This window comes from Castor canadensis, chromosome 7 (genome assembly GCF_047511655.1).
Source record: "Castor canadensis chromosome 7, mCasCan1.hap1v2, whole genome shotgun sequence".
Classification (NCBI taxonomy): domain Eukaryota; kingdom Metazoa; phylum Chordata; class Mammalia; order Rodentia; family Castoridae; genus Castor; species Castor canadensis.
The window spans coordinates 151576905-151596462 of NC_133392.1; the positions used below are offsets into that span (position 1 = coordinate 151576905).

The 19558-nt window shown below is 55.4% G+C and overlaps 3 protein-coding genes across 5 annotated transcripts in view; all 3 read right to left on the reverse strand.

The window, feature by feature from the left end:
* Window positions 1-3045: 3045 nt before the first annotated feature.
* On the reverse strand, window positions 3046-9694 carry Tmem82 (transmembrane protein 82). Its single transcript, XM_020173224.2, has 6 exons — window positions 8948-9694; window positions 8704-8776; window positions 8358-8532; window positions 7345-7762; window positions 5650-5843; window positions 3046-5338 (listed from the first exon to the last, which is right to left on the reverse strand). The coding sequence occupies exons 1-6, from the start codon at window positions 9033-9035 to the stop codon at window positions 5258-5260; spliced, it is 1029 nt and encodes a 342-aa protein (XP_020028813.2). The 5' UTR covers window positions 9036-9694; the 3' UTR covers window positions 3046-5257.
* Window positions 9695-9826: 132 nt separating this feature from the next.
* Slc25a34 (solute carrier family 25 member 34) lies at window positions 9827-14229 on the reverse strand. Its single transcript, XM_020173225.2, has 5 exons — window positions 13628-14229; window positions 13018-13083; window positions 12769-12921; window positions 12289-12423; window positions 9827-11427 (listed from the first exon to the last, which is right to left on the reverse strand). The coding sequence occupies exons 1-5, from the start codon at window positions 14045-14047 to the stop codon at window positions 11215-11217; spliced, it is 987 nt and encodes a 328-aa protein (XP_020028814.1). The 5' UTR covers window positions 14048-14229; the 3' UTR covers window positions 9827-11214.
* A 1036-nt stretch (window positions 14230-15265) lies between these two features.
* Window positions 15266-19558, reverse strand: part of Plekhm2 (pleckstrin homology and RUN domain containing M2) — a 36219-nt gene continuing 31926 nt past the window's right edge. For all 3 annotated transcript variants that reach the window (XM_020173227.2, XM_020173226.2, XM_074081276.1), the window contains 6 exons: window positions 19296-19486; window positions 18849-18914; window positions 18162-18321; window positions 17709-17888; window positions 17511-17627; window positions 15266-16933 (listed from right to left, as the gene is read on the reverse strand). In XM_020173227.2, the coding sequence (XP_020028816.1) occupies window positions 16796-16933; window positions 17511-17627; window positions 17709-17888; window positions 18162-18321; window positions 18849-18914; window positions 19296-19486 (852 nt within the window). In that variant the 3' untranslated portion in view covers window positions 15266-16795. The remainder of the gene's footprint in view (window positions 16934-17510; window positions 17628-17708; window positions 17889-18161; window positions 18322-18848; window positions 18915-19295; window positions 19487-19558) is intronic.

A 19558-nucleotide genomic window follows, 5' to 3' on the forward strand; every position in this document is an offset into this window, starting at 1 on the left:
GCCAGCTCACTGGGAAGAGCACACAGTGAGAATCTGGGAGGGCCCTGGGAGAGCTGGGGTTGCTGGGAGTTACAGAGTGTTATAGGCAGCAAAGGAAGCCAGCTTCTATTAGGCATTTTGGGGCAAAGTGCCCCAAAAGAGTCAGGAGAATGGACCTAAACCTCTGTGACTCCAGCAACTAATTGTACTTTCCTTTCTCTTTCCAAGTAAGGGTCCAGGAGGCGTTGGTAATATGGTGGTGAGCACAGCTGCCTTCCAAGTAAGGGTCTACTCTCACGAGAACGCCCTGTTCTTTTTCCCAAGGGCTCTTGACACTTGACCCTTTCTGACCCCTGCTTTTCTCAACAATCCACTCTCCAGCCAGATTCTCTCCCTAAGTGGCACCTGACATTTTTTGCCCTGTGTACAGCTCTCTATAGCTCCAGCTGCTCTTGGGGGGACACCAAGCCCTTTACCAGGCCCTGTGTGATCCAGCTACAGCCAATGTGCCCTTGGCCCCTCTGCTCCAAACATGCCAATGCTTTCTCAGCACCTCGGACTACTCCAGACTCTCTGGCTTCAGTCTGCCCACTTAGGTTAGGAGCCATCCTCTCACCTGGGCTACTCCAAACTCGTTTGTCCGTTTCTAAGCATCTTTTCTAGAAGCATCAGTGAGTCTGGCGCCAGTGGCTCACACCTGTAATCCTAGCTAGAAAGGAGGCAGAGATCAAGAGGATCAAGGCTTGAAGCCAGCCCCAGGCAAATAGTTTGTGAGACCCTATCTAGAAAAAACCCATCACAAAAAAGGACTGGTAGAATGGCTCAAGCAGTAAGAGGCCCTGATGTCAAACCCTAGTGCTGCCAAAATAAATAAATAAATACAATAATAAATAAAAACAGCAATGAGATTAATCCTGTAAATGTACACATCGGATTTTGTTGTTTTCTTGTGCTAAACCACCCATTGGTTTCTACCCAACCCTCACCATCACCCTTAGTGGTCAGCGCTGCCCTGCTCTGCGGCTGCCCTCTTCTGTGAGGCTCCTCAAACATACCTGGGACTCTCCTGCCTCAGGGCCTTTGCACATGCTGTTCTCTAGGACTGGGATGTTCTTGCCTTGGCTTCTTGCCCTCACTGCCTTAGGACATGCAGCTCTCTGCTCAAACGTCCCTCTCCTTAAAGAAATCCTCTGTGGAAGGCAGCTTCTAACTGTCCCCCAGGATCCCCACCTTCTGAGATTCACCCTCTTACTAAGACCCTCCTAGTGATTTGCTTATAGTACAATGTGGCAAAAATAACAGGATGTCAGTTTGGATACTGGTAACACAGTGTCCAAAGTGTATCATGTCTTGCTCTCTGTCCCTTGCTCTCTGAGGGAACCCAGCTGCCTTGCTATGAGCTGTCCTATGAGGAGCCCACATGGTAAAAAGTGGAGGACGCCCCTATCCTGGCTAAACACTTGACTATAGCCCATGAGAGACCCTAAGCCAGAGGACAGCTGAGCAGCACTAGTATTCCTGACCCACAGAGAAAGCGAGGTGATAAAGGCCTGTGGTTTGACTGCTGGGGAGGGGTAGTATTTGTTATGCAGCCAGAGATAACAAATAGCCTTTTCCTAGCCTTCTAGCCCTTTGCCCAGCTTCACTTGGCTCAGCAGCACTAGTAGCCATTTGATGTCACTCTCCCTGGAGGGTGATCTCTCCAGGCCAGTGCTGTGCACAAGATTCATCTCATTGTCCTCCAAGCCTGCAAGGTGCTTGGCTCTAGCAGATATACGGTGCTGACTTCTGGCTTAACATTCAGGGAAAGGGCAAACACAAGGGGATTGGACTTTGAGCACATGATAAAAGCGAGAGCACACAAGGGAGATGTGAGGATAGGTAAGACACCTAAAAAACTAGCTAGCATTTGTTGCCCTCAATGCAGAGAAACTAAAGCAGATACCTTAAAAGCAACTGAGGCCAATAGGAAAAGGGGAACAGGTACTAGAGAAAAGGTTAGATCAAAAAGAATTAACCTAGAAGGTAACACACACGCACAGGAAATTAATGCGAGTCAACTCCCTGTATAGCTATCCTTATCTCAACCAGCAAAAACCCTTGTTCCTTCCTATTATTGCTTATACTTTCTCTACAACAAAATTAGAGATAAGGCAAAATAGTTTCTGCCTTGTATCGAGGGGGTGGGGGGGAGAGGGAGGGGGCGGAGTGGGTGGTAAGGGAGGGGGTGGGGGCAGGGGGAAAAAATGACCCAAGCCTTGTATGCACATGTGAATAATAAAACAATATAAATAAATAAATAAATAAATAAATAAATAAATAAATCATTCAGGGAAAGGGATGCAGTACACCCAGCAGGGCAATACCATAGCTCAGAAAAGCCAGGGAGGGGGCAGGAGAGGGAGCCAGGCTCGACCTAGTCCCAGCTGCCCCGGGGTCACCACCTGTTGTAAGCAGGGACTGGGACCCTGGTCTCCCATTGCTTCATTTTATTGTTTGCAGCGCTCATCAAACCGAGGGCCTAATGCCTGCTAGGTAAGCCCTCTACCACCAAGCCACACCCCGAGCCTTCCACCTCTGTAAGATGAAGTTCCCAACTCCAGGACCTTGCACCTGGAGCTCTGGATTTCTGTTCTAATGATCTCTGTGAAAGAATTAGTCTGAAAGTCAGGTGTGATAATACATGCCTGAAATCCCAGATACTCAGGAGACAGAGGCAGGAAAATCTTGAGTTCAAGGCCAGCCTAAGCAAAATTATCAAGACCCTATCTCAAAAACAAAATACAGAGTCATGAAAGGGCTAGGCATCAGTGGCTGAAGCCTATAGTCCTACCTACTTAGGAGGCTGAGAGCTGAGGACCAAAGTTCAAAGCTAGCACAGGCAAAAAGTGAGACCTTATCTCTAAAGTAACCAGAGCAAAAGGGCTGGAGGCGTAGTTCAAGCTTGTGAAGGCCTAAATTCAAACCCTAGTACCACCAAAAAAGAAAAAAATACCAAAAACCCCAAAGGACTCCCAAAGGAGCTCAAGTGGTAGCAGGAGGCCCTGGATTCTATTCCCACTGCTATTTAAAAAAAAAAAAAAAGCTGGGCGCCACCAGTGGCTCAAATCTGTAATCCTAGCTAGGAGGCAGCAATCAGGAGGATCAATGGTCAAAACCAGCCCCACACAAATAGTTCTTGAGACCCTATCTTGAAAAAATTCATCACAAAAGAAAAGAGCTGGTGGGTGGAGTAGCTCAAGTGGTAGAGTGCCTACCTAGCACAAAAAAAAAAAAAAAGCTATCCTGAGTCTCAGGCTGCACTGTGCCTTCTGGCCCTAAAGCCGGTTTTTCTTCATTTGGCAGAACCCAGGCTCTACAACTGAGCTGCACCTCCAGCCCAGAGTGACCTAATTTTTATACCCTTGTCAGACATGAACTAATTCTCATAAAAATAATTTGATAAGAAAATAATCTCATTCTAGCCTAAGCGCCCCTATTTTTGTTGGGAAAACTGTCTTTATGCCCATAAAAAGGAAAGAACAGTTGAGTCCTGTCACTCGCAGCCTGTCCTCAATGGGTCCTGGGCTGTGCCAGGGGCTGAGAAGCTGGGGCACCTTCCAGCAAAAACAATAGGCCCTGGTTGGAACCCAGAGCCCCGCCTGGGGCTGGCAGGGGCTGGCCTTGTGCCCACCCAACTGAGCCATTTCCTCCAGACAGGACACATTGCCTGTCCCGAGGGAAGTGAGCTCATGCCCAGGCCGGGTGCGGGTTCTGTCCTGAGGAAGGGTTTCCACAGCTCGGCAATTGCACCCTGGGCAAGGCTGGTCCTATGGGCGGCCCTTCCTGGGGGAAGGAGCTGAAACCAGCCTTGGGTCCACCTTCCCCTGATCCAGGACTGCTGTGCAGGGTGGGGGAGTGGCAAACCCAAGTTTTGTCCCTGACTGCTCCCAGAGCAGAGCAGTGGCTATGGCAGGCTTTGTGGAGAGGAGGAATACCTTAGAGCCTGGTCCCCAGTATGCAGGCCGCACCTCCTCCCTGCAGTCTGGACGACCTTGACTCTCCAGCCCCAGAGAGGCAGGTTGGCCGGGAGGTGTCTCTGCCCTATGGGGCCTCTCTTGGAAAGGTCCTGCCTGAATTGGGGTCCTCGGTCCCCATGGAACCAAAATGCCCAGAGGCTGGATGCTTGGGTCAGGAGAACAGGCCTGTTGCAGAGTCCCAGGCTGCCTGCAATAAAAGGCCGAAATCACATCCCAGGACCTACCTGGGATGGACCTGCGTTGCGTGTTTCTCTTGCCCAGCCCCCAATCTTTGAGTAGAAGAGGGGAGCAGGAAGCACACAAAGCACCTGAGCTCCGGAGGTCAGGCTACCTGCATTCAAATCCTGGCACTTACTGTCTGTGTGCCTTCTAGCAAGGTAATTAAGGTCTCTGAGCAAGCCTCAGTTTCTGAATCTGTAAGAAGGGTTAATAGTGCCTGCCTCATGGGCCTGATGGCAAGGTGAAATGGGATAATAAAAAAAAGTGTCCAGCATACAGTATGCACCCAACACTTGGAAGCAGTTCTGACAGGCTCAGAGAGGGGCAGTGTCTTGCCTGAGGTCACACAGAAGGTAGACAGAGGAGCTAGTACCCAACTCTTTGGTCTCCCTAATCTTGGTCTTGAACAGGGTGGAGACAGGAAGGATCCTCATGGTTTTAGACCAGTAAGGGACACAAGAGCACCCCGGGCTCCCTCCAGCTCTCCCTCAGCCTGGGATGAGACAGGACGTGGACACAGTCCGCCTTAGACTGCAGGCGAGTGTAAGGGCATGAGCTCATCCCATTCCTTGGCATCTCAGTACCACACTCCTGCCCACCCTAGCCTCCTCTGTGCAAGGAACCCTGTTCCCAGGGGACCCAGCCAGGGCCAGCCCTGAGACATCCCAGCACCCCACCTCACAAAGCCCTTCTCCCTCTCTGTTTTTGGGATTCTTTATTGTTTGTGGAAGGGTGAGGGGAAGCCATTCTGAGAACAAAGTTGTCCCTCCATCTCCATAGCCCTCCTGGAAAGGCAGCTCTGAGGAGGCTGCATCCACTGCCCACCCCGAGAAAAGAGGGATTAACCTGGGGCCCTTCCAGGTACCCCACCCTCTGAGGTTCCCAGCCCCAGCCTTCCCTTCCTCCTGCCCCCAGGGCCTGTCCCTGGTCTCACATGGAGACCAGCCCTTCCACTTGGTCTCCAGGCAGCATCCTGAGGTCAAGTCCTGGCAGGTCAGCCTCTGTGGGCCTGGGATGACTCAAGTCCACCCTGGGGCAAGTCAGGACGGGGCTGTCCCCTGGGATGAGGACAGAGGCTGGCGTGGAACTGCCCTTGTCCCAGGCCTCCGGGATGGAAATCCCTGCAGAAGGGTGGAAAGGAAAGGGTTGAGGGATGCTACACACTTCCCAGTCTCCAATTAGGCTCAGTAACCTCCACATCTGGGACCTTCCTCCTACTCAGGCCTCTGGGATGCAGGCGGGATGGGGTGCTGCCCTAACCTCCCCATTCCCTCTCAGTGACCCAGAGGACCCTCTGGCTATGGAGGAAGGAAGTGAATTCTAGCTCGCTCTGCCTCACCCCAAGGGAGGTGGCCCTGGTGCTCATCAAACTTGGGTCTCTGGAGCTGTTTGGAGGGAACATGGGTCCTAGGGGTGCATGGGAGGTGCTCACCTGTATCTGACAAAGGTCAAGCAGGGTGCGGACGCCCACCAGGCACCAGAGCTCTCCCAGCAAAGAGATGAGGATGCCAAGGAGGTCCAACCAGCGGCCCACAGTCAGCAACAGCACAAAGAGGCCACCCATGCGCACCAGCACCGTCTGCACCTGGCTCTGCAGGCTGAAGTGCTGCTGCTGCCTCTGCTCCTCTATGCGACAGGACAGGATGTGTGCTGTCAGTGCTGGCCCAGTACCTGGACATCTCAGCTCCCTGTCCGGCTCCCAATGCCAGACTTTGCTTCCCTGACTGCCCTCCTTCACCCCCACCTCCTCTCTAAGGACCCACGGGGTGCTAGGTGGCCCTGACTCCCAGGACTCACTGCCCACCCCAAAAGTTTCCCACTGGGTGAAGACAGAGCCTGGTGGGCCTCTTGGTGGCAGTGTTGACCTTAGTCTTCTCTTTCCCTGCACACACACTCCCACTGCCCCACCCTGGTCCCAGTCACTTTCCTCTCTCAGAAAAGCCCCCTCACAGGGTTCCTAGCTTTTGTGGGCTTTTTTTTTTTTTTTTTTTTTTTTTGCAGTACTGGAGTTTGAACTCAGGGCTTTCACCTTGAGCCACTACACCACCCCTATTTTTGTGATGGGTTTTTTCAAGGATCTCAAGAACTATTTGCCTGGGCTGGCTTCCCACAATCCTCCTGATCTCTGCCTCCTGAGTAGCTAGGATTACAGGTGTGAGCTACCAGCACCCAGCTTGTTTTTCTTTTTCTTTTTGAGACTGGGTCTCACTACCTTTGCCCAGGCTGGCCTCAAACTCGAGATCTTCCTAACTTCCGCTACCTTCTAATGCTGGGATTATAGATGTGCCCCACCACACCTGGCTAGCTTCTGTTCTTCTTCTCTCTCTCTTTTTTTTTTTTTTTTTTTTTGGCAGAACTAGAGTTTAAATTCAGGCCCTCACACTTGGTCAGCAGGCACTCTACTGCTTGAATCACGCTCTCAGCCCTTCTGTCCTTTACCTTATAACCTCGTCTCTACTAATCAGCGAAGTGACCTTCTAAACAAACATGTCAACTAGATGAAGTTCCTCTGCTAACAACCTTCCCAGGACTTCTTACTGCATTTGAAATAAAATCCAAAGCCCTACCTTGCCTTACAAGGTCCTGCTTGATTTGGCCTGAACCCACTCCCCAACCTGACCTGTCTCTGACTCCTTTTTGCTCATCAGCCACACCAAGCTTATTCCCACCTCAAGGCCTTTGCACTTGCTGTTCTTCCTGCTTGGACCTCCCTCCCTCGCCCTGCTGCTCCCACGCCATCTCCACACTGCAGCCAGGTGGCTGTTCCCAGAGGCCAGATCACTTTCCCTGCTTGGACCCTGCAATGGTCTCTCGTCACACTGCCCAACCTGGCTGCCCAGGGCTCTCGATCAGGCCTTACGAACCCAGCCAGCCTCATCCCTTCCCTGTGCTCTTAGGGTGACAGCCTCAGTGGACGTCTGTTTGATGCTGTCACACCTCTTATTCTGGGTTGTGGCACCTGTGGTTCTCTCTGCCACAGTCCCCTTCCCTATGCCTCACTCAGGGACTCTTGTCCAGCTTTCAAGACCAATCCAGGTGACAATTCCTCAGGGCTCCTGTGCTCTTGGTGTTTTTCCCTGGACAGGATGCCAATAAAAGGGGACCCAGTCTTTCCCAAAGGCCTCACCCTGCATGTAAATGACCAGCAGCGTGTAGCAGATGGTGAGCGGCGTCCAGAAACGCATGGCCTCCGAGGTGCTCAGGAAGTCCCGGTTGATGAGGGCCACAGCTGCCAGGTCGCCTACAACAAAGGCCACAGCCAGGGCACGGCCCAGCAGCCTGGGGAGGCCATGAGCACCGGCCAGCAGGCCCAGGCAGACCCCACAGTAGTTTTGGCTGCTGTGCAGCTCATAGAAGCAGCAGACATGGTGGCGCAGACGCTGGGCGCCGGAGCCCAGCAGTGCGGCCAGCCCCAGGCTCAGCAGCAGGTTCAGTGTGCGGTGCGGGGCGCCCTCCTGCAGGAAGCTCAGCCCACAGCTCAGTCCACAGCCCAGCGAGTACTGGCTCAGCAAGTAGAGCTGCAGTCGCTCTGTGTCCCCCGGGCCCTGCAGGACAAGTGGCCGGGTAGGGAATGTCATGTCACACAGGCTCCACTGTGGGAGGCTGGGGCCCTATGGAACCTTGGGGATCCTTCCAAAGAGGGAGCCTTGACTTCAGTTGAGCAGTACTGGGATGGTTTCTTTCACCCATCCAATAGCTAGAGGGTGGTGGTTCAAAACTTGGAAGGCCTGGATTCACACCAAACTCCAAGCCGGGTGTCACCGCATTCCTGTAGTCCCAGCACTTGAAAGGCTGGAATTGGGAGTTCAAGGCCAGCCTGGGCTACATGGTGAAACCCTGTCTCAAAATAAACAAAACAAAAGCAAACAAACAAGAAAGACGCTGACTCCACCTTCACTGGCTGTTTATCTGTGAACAGGGGATCACAGCAGGCCCTAGCCCTGTGAGGACTGAGTGAGATGAGGTCGGGGCCTGGCATTTGGGGAGCTCAGTATACAGAGCCATCTTCATTTTCTTGGGACTTTGGCAGTGAGAACCCAAGGGAGCAGACTGCAGCCTCTAGTCTCAGTGGGGGCGGGGGAAGGGCAGGTCCAACAGGGCCTTGGCTGGACTGACCCCACTCCCTCTCTGCACTCTAACCTTGCTCAGAGCCAGCAGTGTGGACACAGCCCTGAGGGAGAACTCCAGCACCACGAGGGCGGCCACCCGGGCTGGCACCACTGTCAGGAGCAGGGCGAGTCCCACCAGGTGCACCATCTGAAGGGAGGCCCACTGGGCCCCCAGTCGCTCCTTCTCATGTCGCCGCTGGGGGTCACTGTGGGGGCAGGGTGGGCGTGGGCAGAGGAGCAGAGCCACCCAGGGAATCCCCAGCCCCAGGCACCATCCCGGGAGAGGGGTGGTCCCCCTCAGCCCTCCCCCAGAGAGGCCAGGGTCGGTGCAGGGGCCGGGGGCCTGGGGAGGGATGAGGGGCCCCATGGGCACTCACTTGGCACAGCCCACGAAGAAGTACACTTTCAGGAGGCTGCTCAGAACCGAGACTCCAAAGGCCGCCACCAGGCCTGGGAGGCGGGAGAGGGAGGCCGCGGTGCAGGGGCGTTAGGACCACAGGTGTCCCTGGAGGCGGAGCGCTGGGGGCGGCCAGGTGACCAGGCCGCGGGGGTGGGGCCCGCCTTGCACCTGGCCCATTCGAGGAGGAGCGGGATCCAGGTGGGAATGGGGGAGGCGCTCACCTTGCAGGAGGCTGTCGACGAGGCTGGAGCCCCACTCCAGAGAGAGAAGGCTTGGGATCCAGGAGGGGAGGGACAGCAGGGACAACATGGCAGCCAGGATCCAGCCCCAGCCGCCAGCTAGGTCTGCGCAGGGTCAGACCCAGTGACATCATCGGACAAAGGTGTCAGTAGGGGCAGGGGAGGGGCAGGAGGGTTAAAGGCCAGGGGGAAGGAGCCGGGGGAGACAAAGGCCTTGACTGGTAAGGGGTGTGGAAAGGCAAGGCCATACTTCAGGGCCCAGGGTACTGCCCGGTCCTCTCCATGTGGGCAGTGTGGCGAAGGGGTGTTGGGGGCTGATCTGGGTCTCTGCCCTGCTGAAGTCTTGTGTCCACCCGTCTCACCCTTCTCAGGGGTGACCACACAATGACTTTCTGAAGCCCAGCTCCATCTATCCACCTGTCTTGCCTCAAGTCAGGTTCCTCCCCTCTCTCAGCCTGACAAGCAGGTCTGTACTCTCCTCCTGAGATCCCAAGGTAGAGGGGCTCCCCACAGCCTGAGGTCAGGCTCCGTCCTCTCAGCCTGAGGTCTGGGGTCTCCCCCTGCCTGGGGTCAGGCTCTGCCCCGCTGCTCTGCAATGTCTGACAGTGCAGCTTTCCCAAGCCTCAGCCCTTTTAGGCAGTGGCGGGTCTGGAATCTCCTGCAGCCTGAAGGTTGATCACCTGCCTTGGGGCTGTGGCCTCCTCCTGTGCCCACTAGGTGGCAGGCCTCACTTGGCCAGGTGGGAGGAGCTGGTGACTGGAAACCTTTGCCATTCTCCCTCCCACCTTCCTTCCCAGAAAGAGCCAAGCCCCAGGTGTGGTTGCTGGGGTGGGGCAGCTGAGGTAGAGGGAGTCACGGAAATAAACAAAATGGAAAACTTTATTGATTTGGAGTGTGCCCAGGAGCTGTTTCCAAGGAGCAGCTCTTCACCCTTGGGGTATAGCTGGGAAGGTGTTGTGGCGAGGGCTGCCTGGCCCCGGCTGGCCTTGCCCTGCCAGGGAATTGGTGTCCAGACGTGGTGGAGTGTGGCTGCATTGTGGAGAAAGAGCCGAGGATCTGCCGTTGCCCTACCAAACTCGGCCCATCTGCCCTACTCACTGGGTCAGGCTGCCCTATCCTGGGCCTCTGTCTCTTCGTCTGAGCAACAGGTATCACTGAGCTGCCTGTCAGAATCACCAGGATGTGTGCAAATGGGAGGCCCTTGATAAAAGCCCTTATATGACGTCTAAGCTGAATTGTGTCCCCCCAAATCCATTTGAAGTCCTGCTTCCAGTACATCAGGGTGTGACTATATATGGATATGGGGGAATGACCTGTGGAAGGTAAGTAAGATGAGGTCCCTGGGGTGGGTCCTCATGCAACATGGCTGGTGTCCTTATAAGAGGAGATTAGGTTAGTGACATACACAGAGGGATGACCAAGTGAGGACACAGGAAGAAAGCAGCCATCTGCATACAAGCCAGGGAGTGAGGACTCAGAAGTCAGCCCTGGGCTGGGAGTGTGGGTCACTGGTAGAGTTCATGCCTAGCATGCCAGAGGCCCTGGTTCCACCACAAAAAAAATAAATTAAATTAAACTCATTGGCCCTGCTAACATCTTGATCTCAGATTTGCAGTTTCTGTCAGGGCAGCTATAGCAAACAAAACATGGCAACCCCACCACCTCCTGGCACAGCCCTAGGTCTCCTCCTGTGTACAATGACCCGTAAGGGACACCCAGTCCCATGCTCCTGCTAGTTGCACTCTTGTCAAGAGCACCGGTCCGGGGTAGCTATAGCTGAGCTCCAGCCCTGGCTCTGCTAACTGAAAGGGGTGTGTGTGTGTGTGTGGTTTTTTTTTTTTTTTTTTTTGTGACACTGGGGTTTGAACTCAGGGCCTCACTCACACTTTATAGACAAGCATTCGACCACTTGAGCCACACTTCCAAGCCACTGTGTGACTTTGACCAGACCCGAGTCACCACTCAGCTTCCTTGCGATGAAAGATTTTTGCCCATCATACTGTTGGAGGACCAAGCCAGCTGAGGCAGGTGAGCCACTCGGCTATGACCCTGACAGTGAGCAAGGCTCTGGGTGACAGTGACACAGGGCAGAGAAGGAAGAAGACAGAGGGGTGGCAGCTCAAAGTGGTTTCTCTGGCCCTAGTGGGCTGGGTTGACTGGAGTGGTCTACACTCTTCCAGAGCTGTGGAGGGGCCTGGGCCTGAGTCTGCTCTAAGTGGCCATGTCTTCTGACCAAGTGCCAGACTATGTCAGGGTGTGTGTGTGGTGCTGGACAAGGCCTGAGTGCCCTGGTGCTGGGCCTGCCTGGCCAGTTTCCGGAGCTCATCCCAAAAGAGCATGCTGAGGATGGTGTGGGGGCCCAGGCGCAGGTAAGCAGGGCCCAGACCTTTGTAGAGCGCCAAGGGGCCCTCCTGCTGACAGATCTTCACCAGGCAATCAGCGAGGCCCCGGTACAGCCGGCCCTGGGGACAGACATGGGGCAGGGGTCACTGTGAGGGCCAGGAGGCCCCAGCTGGCATTATGAAGTGCCTGTGCCTCAGAGCTTCTGTTAGCATGTCAGAAAAGGCACTTGCCCACGGTTACAAAAGGTGGCCCTCTAAGAGGTGACATTAGAAAAGGGACTTCTTGCTAGGCTCAGCCAATAGCTGGGCACAGGGGCCTATGCCTGTCATCCCAAGCTATTCGAGAGGCTAAGATCGGGAGGATTTCGGTTCCAGGCCAGCCTGGGCAAAACAGCTGGGTGTGGTATTGTGTGTCTGTCATCCAGTGATGGAGGGAAGCTTACAGTAAGAGGATTGCAGTCCAGGTCTGCTGGGCCAGGCCAGGCAGAAAGCAAGATCCATTTCCAAAATAACTGGAGCAGAAAGGGCTGGAGACGTGACTCAAGTGGCAGAAAGGCTGCCTAGCAAGCACAAAGCCCTGAGTGCCACCAAAAAAAGTGGGGGGTAGGAGCTTTCCCTTCAGACAGACATTCCTCCCTGCTAGGGGGCTCAGTATGGCTAGTGGCACATGGACACCTTTGTCTTGAGCATTTGGGAGGCTGGCAATGCCACAGGGAAATCCATGATTCCAGTCCTGCTCCACTACTTGCAGCTGGGTGGGTGACTTCCTCAGGAAGTCACTTGATCTCTCTCAGCCTCAATTTCCTTATCAGGAAAAAGAATAAAACCTTATGCATCTGCCTAGGACTCAGGTGCTCAACCAGCAAGTCCAATGAACAGGTTGTGTGTTTGGTATATGTCCGGGTGCCTTTGGCTGCGTGTGTGCATGTGTTGGGAGTACTCCCAGCTCCCCACATCCTCCCCAACCCATCCCCTGCTCACCCTGCCAGCTCCGTCCACTGGCTGATTGTATAGCCGTGTGCTGACCACGTCGAAGGGGGTCATGACAGCCACCACAGCCACACTGCTGATCATGCCCCCAGCTAGGGCCACCAGCCAGCTGTCCTCTGGGAACCACTGTGGGGATGGCACAGACTGCTGACCCCAGTCATTGTCCTCTACCCACCCATGTGGTGCTCTCCCCCTAGTGCAGGGGGGATGGAAGGGCTGGGGATAGGGGAGCAGATGAGGCTCCCAGCTGTTCCCTACCACCATCCCACCACAGCTTCAGGGTCACTGCTGACCCTTAACTCCTGCTGGGTCCAAGGACTGGGTCACAACTTCAATGACAGAGCCAGAGCTCCCAGCTTTCTTAAGGGGTCCCACCTGCTACCACCCATGAATTTTCCTGTGTGGAAGAAGGCAGTTGACCCTCCCACTCTTGTCTGTGTGGGTGGGCACAGGTGTCCCTCAGCCTCTTACTTGCTGCTTCTGCACCCAGGTCTTGGCGGAGGCAAAGGTGGCCAGCTGGGCGGCTGAGCCCACCATGACTCGGGGCACAGCTCCACCCACACCCTGCCACAGCCCCAGCAGGCCCTGCTGCCGCCAGATGGTCTCCAAGGCCCCCAGGACGCTCTGTGGGAAGAGAATATGAGCTCACTGCCAGCCTCTGCTCAGCCTGGAGCCTGGCCAGTTGTAGCAGCCCCCAGACTCTGAGGGTGAGGTGCTCACCTGGTGCTGGTGCTGGTGCCCCACGGCCACTGCAGCCACTGTCTGGGCCTGCAGCTGTGTCTTGACCTGTGAGAACAGAGGGCCCAAGGGTCCGGGACAGAGCCAGGGGACAAACTGGTGCGTTGAGACACACCCCCCATACAGTGTCCCCAAAACCCAGAGGCCCCAACCCCACATCTGAAGCTTGGGGGCCATTTGGCAGCAGATGGAGGTTGAGGTCTGGAGTCTGCTGGGACTTGGGACAAGTTCCTTAGCTGTGTCTGGGCCTCAGTCCTATCACTCCTAAAGCAAGGACTGAGTGAGATGACTGCAGTACCCACACCAGGATTCCTGGCCCTTGCTCAATGGCAGCTTTTATTCTTAACATACACCAAGCCACACAGCAGACACCTGCTGCCCTTCTAGGACCAGCAGGCAGGGACCCCAGAGCAGAAGGGTCAGGTCCTGGTACCCTGGGTCAAGGGCAGATTCCAGGCCTGAGCCAGAGATTTCCAGGGAGCAGCCCCACCCAGGCTGCCTCACCCCACCCAGGGCTATGGAGCCCTGGTGGCTGCAGAACCACTGAGGGGCTGGGTTACAGGGTGGAGGAAGATGGAGACAAGTTACTCACCAGGTAAGCAGGGCTCCCCACAAAGGCTCCCAGTGCCCCAGCCACAGCACCTGCAATCACGGTGCCACCTGGCTTCTGGGTGAGGCCAACTTGGCATGCCAGGCTGTAGCAGTAGAAGCGGACACCGTTCATGAGACCTTGGTAGAGAAGGCCGGCAGCGAGTCCCTTCTGCAGGCCCCACAGACCATCTGCACGGGCCACAGCAGCCACAGAAGCCACAAAGCCACGGTAGGGTCTTGGGTAGGTACCCTGGGCCTGCAACTCCCCCTGCAGCTGCAGCCTCGTCTTCACCACCTCCAGAGGGTTGGTGAACACACAAGCCAGGCAGCAGGCTGAGGCTCCCAACACCAAATCCGCAGCTGGAGGCACTGTTTCCTCCACCTCCGTGCCTGGGGCTGGTGGTGTCTGGGGTAGGGCCATGGCACAAGCGTAGGGTGTCGGTGTTTAGGCTCTCTTCATCCCCACGGGGCCACAGGGCTGGGGATCGAGGAAGCCCAGGCTCATCTCTGGGTGGCTCCTGGTCTATCTTGGAAATCTACCTGCTCTGCTCTGCTTTGCCGCTCTGCTGACCAGGGTCTGTCCCAACCTGGACACGCCTCCTCCAAGCTCTGACCAATCCCAGCTGCCTCTGCCCTGGGCGTGCCTGGACCCTGGGATCTGGGGGAAAGTTCACTGAGGACTGGAAGGAGAGTGGGGGCAGGGAGAAGGTGCTAACCAGAGAGAGGGGCACCTCCTCCTCCTCTAGTCTTCCTGTCCTTTCTTTAGTTCTAGTCCTGTTCCAGCTCAGAACCTGGGGCTTCAGGCAAGTGTCCTGGGAGGCCTCTGGCATGGGGTGCCTGGGAAACTCAGCAACTGGCTCCCATCTCTACTCCTGCTACAGCCTGTGTGACTTTCCCTTTCCAGGCCTCAGTCTTCCAATCTAGCTCCCACCTGCTTCGGTCCATTTTCAGCAAAAGCAAGAGTAGAGAAGGGCTCTGGAGCCCTGCAAAGCTATTTTGCTTTAGAAAATTTGTTTTGGTGGTGTCGGTGATTGACCTTCAGCTTTGTGCATGCCAGGCACACCCTCTACTGAGCTATCCCCACAACCAGAATCCAGGGTGCTTTTCGGTGTCCTTCATTGGTCACTGGAGAAGTACAAATGTGACTAATGGGCAGGTAGTGCTTGTCATTTGGTTTTCAGATCAATTGTGGTAGTGTACCACACTTGTTGCTTGTGTTCAAATGACCTGTATTTTACTTAATAACAGCCCCAAAGCACAAGAGAAGTGATGCTGACAATCTGGATATGCCAAATTAGCTGTACAGTGCTTCCTTGAAATGGAAAGGTAAAAGTTCTCTACTTAATAAGGAAAGAAAAAAATCACACGCAGGGTTTGCTGAAACCTATGATAAGAACGAATAGAGAGCATAGCGTATACAGGCTTTGGTACCGGTTTCATCCACTGCAGATCTTGGGACAGACCCTCTGCAGTTTAAGCACATTTATACAATGGGGAAGTTTCGTGGGGACTGGCTGAGAGTTGGGGGCAGGGAGAAGGTGCTAATCAAGTGACTAATGGACAGGTAGTGCATCCAGCACATCTGCTGGACAGAGGGAGGATTCACGTCTGGAGCAGAGAATTTCATCACACTACTCAGAATGGTACACAATTTAAAATTTATTTCTGGCATTTTTCCATTTCATATTTTTGAACTGCCATTGACCTCGGGTGACTGAACTGTGGAGGTGGTGATGCTGCTGATGGCGGAGCAGTTTTCTATTGACCCACACTTTAGAAGGGCCTTTGGAAGACTGATGTGTTAAGAGGGGCCTAGCATGGAGCTTCTTCCAGGACAAGGTGGCCCACGACCCCTACTGTTCATGCCTCCTATCCCCTCATCCCTCTCCACCCAAAGACTTTAGGGCCCCTGGTGGAACAGAGATAGGACAATATAGAGATAAGAAATAAAGGCCATAAACTGGAATGATTCTGAGGCTCTAACCACTTGCCATCAGTGCCTATCCTCCTAGTGGCAGTGCAGGAAGCATGAGGGAGGGTAGGTAAGGTCAGGCCAAGAATCCCCAGTGCCTGTGGCCTCCAGATGGTGGGCATCATGAAAGCAGCTGAGGCTGATTTAGCTCCGTGTGTCTTAGCATCAGGCACAGAGCAGATGATGGAGGCCTTTAGAATGCAAGGAAGAGGGGCTGGGGACTTAGCTCAGTGGAAGAGTGCTTGCCTGGCAAGTGCAAGGCCCTAAGTTCAGACCCCAGCACGGGGGAAAAAAAAAAGCAACAAAAAAAATAGAATGCAAGGAAGATTTGGAGACCTCCTTACCCCCACACTGCTCAAAAAGGGCCAGTGACAAGTCTTGGCAATATAACTACTTTATTTTAAAAACAAACCCCAAACCACCTGACCCTTCCCCTGAGGGCTCTGACAAAGCACTCAGGAAGGGTTGGCTCCAGCCAGGCAGGGGACAGTCAGATGTCGGTGTGGCCACCAGGCTGGTGGGCTCTGCTCCTCTTTCAGCCCTTCCCCTCTGTTCCTAGCAAAAGGAACCAGCTGATCCTGATAGGCCTGCTGGACTGGGGGGAGAGCAGGCGGGGCTGTGGACATGCAGGGCCTCCAGGAAGGCAGGTCACTGTGCGGGTGGATTAGTGAGGGGAAGCACAGACACCTAGTGTTCCTGCTTCCCTGCACAGCTGAGCTGGGAGTGTTCAAAAACGAACAAGGATGGCCGGACACTCAGGACCCCAGGGGGCCCTGAGCCTCTGCCCAGGCCCCTGACCCAGGAGAGGAAGAGGGAGCTCTCCCATCCTTTCAGTTCTTTCCCTCCTCCTTAGATGGGTATTATGTTCACTGCCATCCTGAGCAGATGCAAGGTCCCAGGTGGTGGCCCAGGGAGGACAGTGTGTGTCTGCAGAGCCCACAGGGCTCAGACCCTTTCCCCCAGCAATCTCTAGTCACTGACTATTGGGCAGGACACACAGAGGGTTGGGCACCCGCTCTGGATCCCTGGGAGTGGAGAGACTCTGTCTCAAGCCACACTAGTTCTGCCACCTGGGGCAGGAATGGGTTGTAGAGTGCTTGCGGAGCTTGGCTCCTGAACAGCACAATGGCATGACAGTGTGCCTGCTGGTCAGCCTGCCTCCCCTTCCTGCCCTGCCTGGAATGCCACCCAGCTGTCTCAGCACCAGGGGTCCCGAGAAGCTCTGCCACGGCAGAGGCTGTCACTCCGCTGCCAGGCACTGTGGATGAGGCTCAGGGCGTCTTCAAACTTCTGTTTGCTGGAGGCTTCATGAATCGCTTTGTAGGGAAGGTCCACCTGTGTTGGGGTGAGCAGGGAGTGTGAGGTTGCAGGCTCTGACTTCCAGGATCCAGATGTAGAGTATGGGGTAGGGTTCCAGGCTCTGCCTTGGCCATGGCCCCCAGCCAGGCCTCCCCTCACCAGTTCCACACAACTTCCATGCTGCTGAACCCCCTGTTCTCTGAGGAGAGGCTGAGTTGGTAGAGAGGTGCTGGCTGCCCACCTCCCTCCTGGAAGGGCCTTGCTCTCAAATCCACTTGGAAGTGGCCTTGCCCTTTGAGCAGCACTATTGGTTAGAGTATCTATCCTAGACTGTCCTCTGCCTCAGGCTTGTCCACGGCTTCCCCAGGGCTACAGAACACATGTGATCAAAGGCCTCGTCTCCAGCGTGAACGAACCCCTGCCCCTGGCTGGACGGGGCTTCAAGGCCCTCTTTAGAGCTGAGGTCTGGTGCTATTTTCAGCTTTCGTCACAGGCTTCCCACTTTGGCCCTAAGTTTTACTGTGCCTGTTCCACAGCTGTTGGCACATTCTGTCCCAGGACCTGGGGGCCAGGCCAGGGTCCTGGGAGCAGCTGGGGCCCCGGGAGTTAGTACCTGGTAGATGGCTTTCCATCCAGAGCTCAGTGCGGTGAGGAAGCGGTCTAGTTCGGAAGTGCAGCTCAGATAGATGACCCAGGGTGGGGGCAGCTGTGGGCCCTCTTGGGAGAACTCCTAGGGAGAATGGGCCCCAGGGTAAGCAGGAAGATGTGGTCCTCCTGTTGCAGGGTCTGTGTCCTCACCCTACCAGCTCACCAGGACGCAGTATTCCTTGCCCGGCTCCGTACAGACGGCACTGACATCGGCCAGTCTGGCTGTGCCCAGCGAGCGGAAGAAGCTGGTCTGGCAATCCTCGTGACATGTGAAGAGGCGGTCCTCGGTGATCACCAGGCAGCAGGGGACACAGGGACTGGGAGCAAGTCCCTGGGGAATGACCTGGGCATTGGTCGGGGCGAGACAGGCAGGCTATGTTCCGTAGGGTGGTCTGCAGCAGCACTTACCCTCCCTCCAGGGCTCTGGCAGGCTCTGCCCATAGGTGTAGGTAGGAGTGGTCCAAGCCACAGGTCACCCTGCACTCCAGAGCCTGTCCTTGGAGGTCCCCATCCTGGTCCTCCCAGTCTGCTCCATGACTGGTGTGAGTTTTGGTGGGGACACTGGGGTCCTGGGTAGGTGGCAGGCTAGGTGAACAGTGGAGGCAGAAGTGCTCACCCCTTTTGACACGGCCTGGCAGAGGTGTTGCATCCAGTCGGCCATCTCAGCCTCACTGTCAGCGCTCAGCTCCAGGCAGGGCCGGTCAGCAAGAATGACCTGGAAGGCGTGGGGCCGATCCGTGGTGTTGGATCTCCGGCAGCCACCGCACTGCTCCCCCCTGGGCCAGAGGAGGAGGGTGAAACGGGATCGAGTAGGCAAGAGTGGCTGGAGTGGGAGCCCCTGGGGTTGGGTAGAGGCCTGCAAACTCAGGGCTTGCCTCTGGTTCTCATTAGGCTCACAGATGCTTGTCAGCCCCACCCTTTCTGGGTAACACCTTTTATCTCCAGAACCATCAAGCTCCTTATAGATACTCACATAGCCAAGGGTGCAAATTAGCTCAGCCCCACCTGCTCAGAACTTACCACACTTCCTCCAGGGGCCTGTCTCCCACAGGACAGGAGCTTCCATAGAGGGGACTGCCCACCCTCCATCCTCCCTCCGTGACTCCTCATAGCTTCAGAGCTTGGCAAACCCCTGGGCATTAGTCGGGTCTTCTCGAGGGGGTGTGGGGCTAGAGACAGAGTTTGAACTGGCAGGGGAGAACCATCCCAAATATGAAAGTAGGAGCTCTATGCCTCAGGCTCAGGTCAAGCCCTGAACTCCAGCAGGACTCATGTTCAGCACCCCATCTCCTGGGACACTCACCCCATGTTCACTGAGAGCAGGGGGATGACATCAGTGCGGTCTGGGTACTGGTAGAGGATCCCATTGCTGTGGGGGCACAATACCACAGGTGAGGTCTAGCCAAGGAACTGGGGGCCAGACCCCAGGGATCCCCCACAAACTGTGGCTGGGAACCCCAGAGGCAAAGGAAGCCAGGAGCCCACTTTGTATGGAAGAGAGGGTGAGGGGCAGAGAATGCTGCCCCTCAACAAACCTGGGACAGCTGATGGGCCATCAGTGGCACTGAGGCACCATGGATGCCTGGGCTCAGAGATGACTGGCCTTACAGAGACACTCCACCATACTAGGTATCCACCCCAAATCCCCGTGAAGGGAGGCATCTCCCTCATCCCCTCCTGCGACCTGCCCCAGAGATCCCTGCTGGGGACTGGAGCATCAAAACCTTGGGCTGTCCACCAGGGTTCCCACCTGAGCACCACAAAACAAGTCTTCCAGTGCTCCTTGCCCAGGTAGGAGGTGCCTGCCTTGTAGTGCATCATGCCTTCTTTGGTGACGGCACCTTCAAGGGGTGAGCAGTGGCAAGGCATGGGACCCAGGCATTCATCCATGGGGTCCTCCCAGTGCACAAGCCCATAGAAATGCACGGTCACAGTGGATGCCTGCGGGCAAGAACAGCAGATAAAAGCAGGTGAAGCCTCGGCCAGGCTTGTGCTGGTCCAGGACTCAGCTCC

Bases quoted from the DNA above. Each gene is read 5' to 3' on its own strand.
- Tmem82 (XM_020173224.2), bottom strand. From the start codon at position 9,035: ATGTTGTCCCTGCTGTCCCTCCCCTCCTGGATCCCAAGCCTTCTCTCT. The intron at 5,844-7,344 runs GTGAGGCCTTTG...CCTGTCGCATAG, and splicing joins GCTGGTCATTTACATGCAGG to AGGAGCAGAGGCAGCAGCAG. The intron at 5,339-5,649 runs GTGAGCACCTCC...ACCCTTCTGCAG, and splicing joins TTGACCTTTGTCAGATACAG to GGATTTCCATCCCGGAGGCC.
- Slc25a34 (XM_020173225.2), bottom strand. From the start codon at position 14,047: ATGGCCCTACCCCAGACACCACCAGCCCCAGGCACGGAGGTGGAGGAA. The intron at 13,084-13,627 runs GTGAGTAACTTG...CTGTTCTCACAG, and splicing joins TGGGGAGCCCTGCTTACCTG to GTCAAGACACAGCTGCAGGC. The intron at 12,922-13,017 runs GTGAGCACCTCA...CTCTTCCCACAG, and splicing joins GGCACCAGCACCAGCACCAG to AGCGTCCTGGGGGCCTTGGA.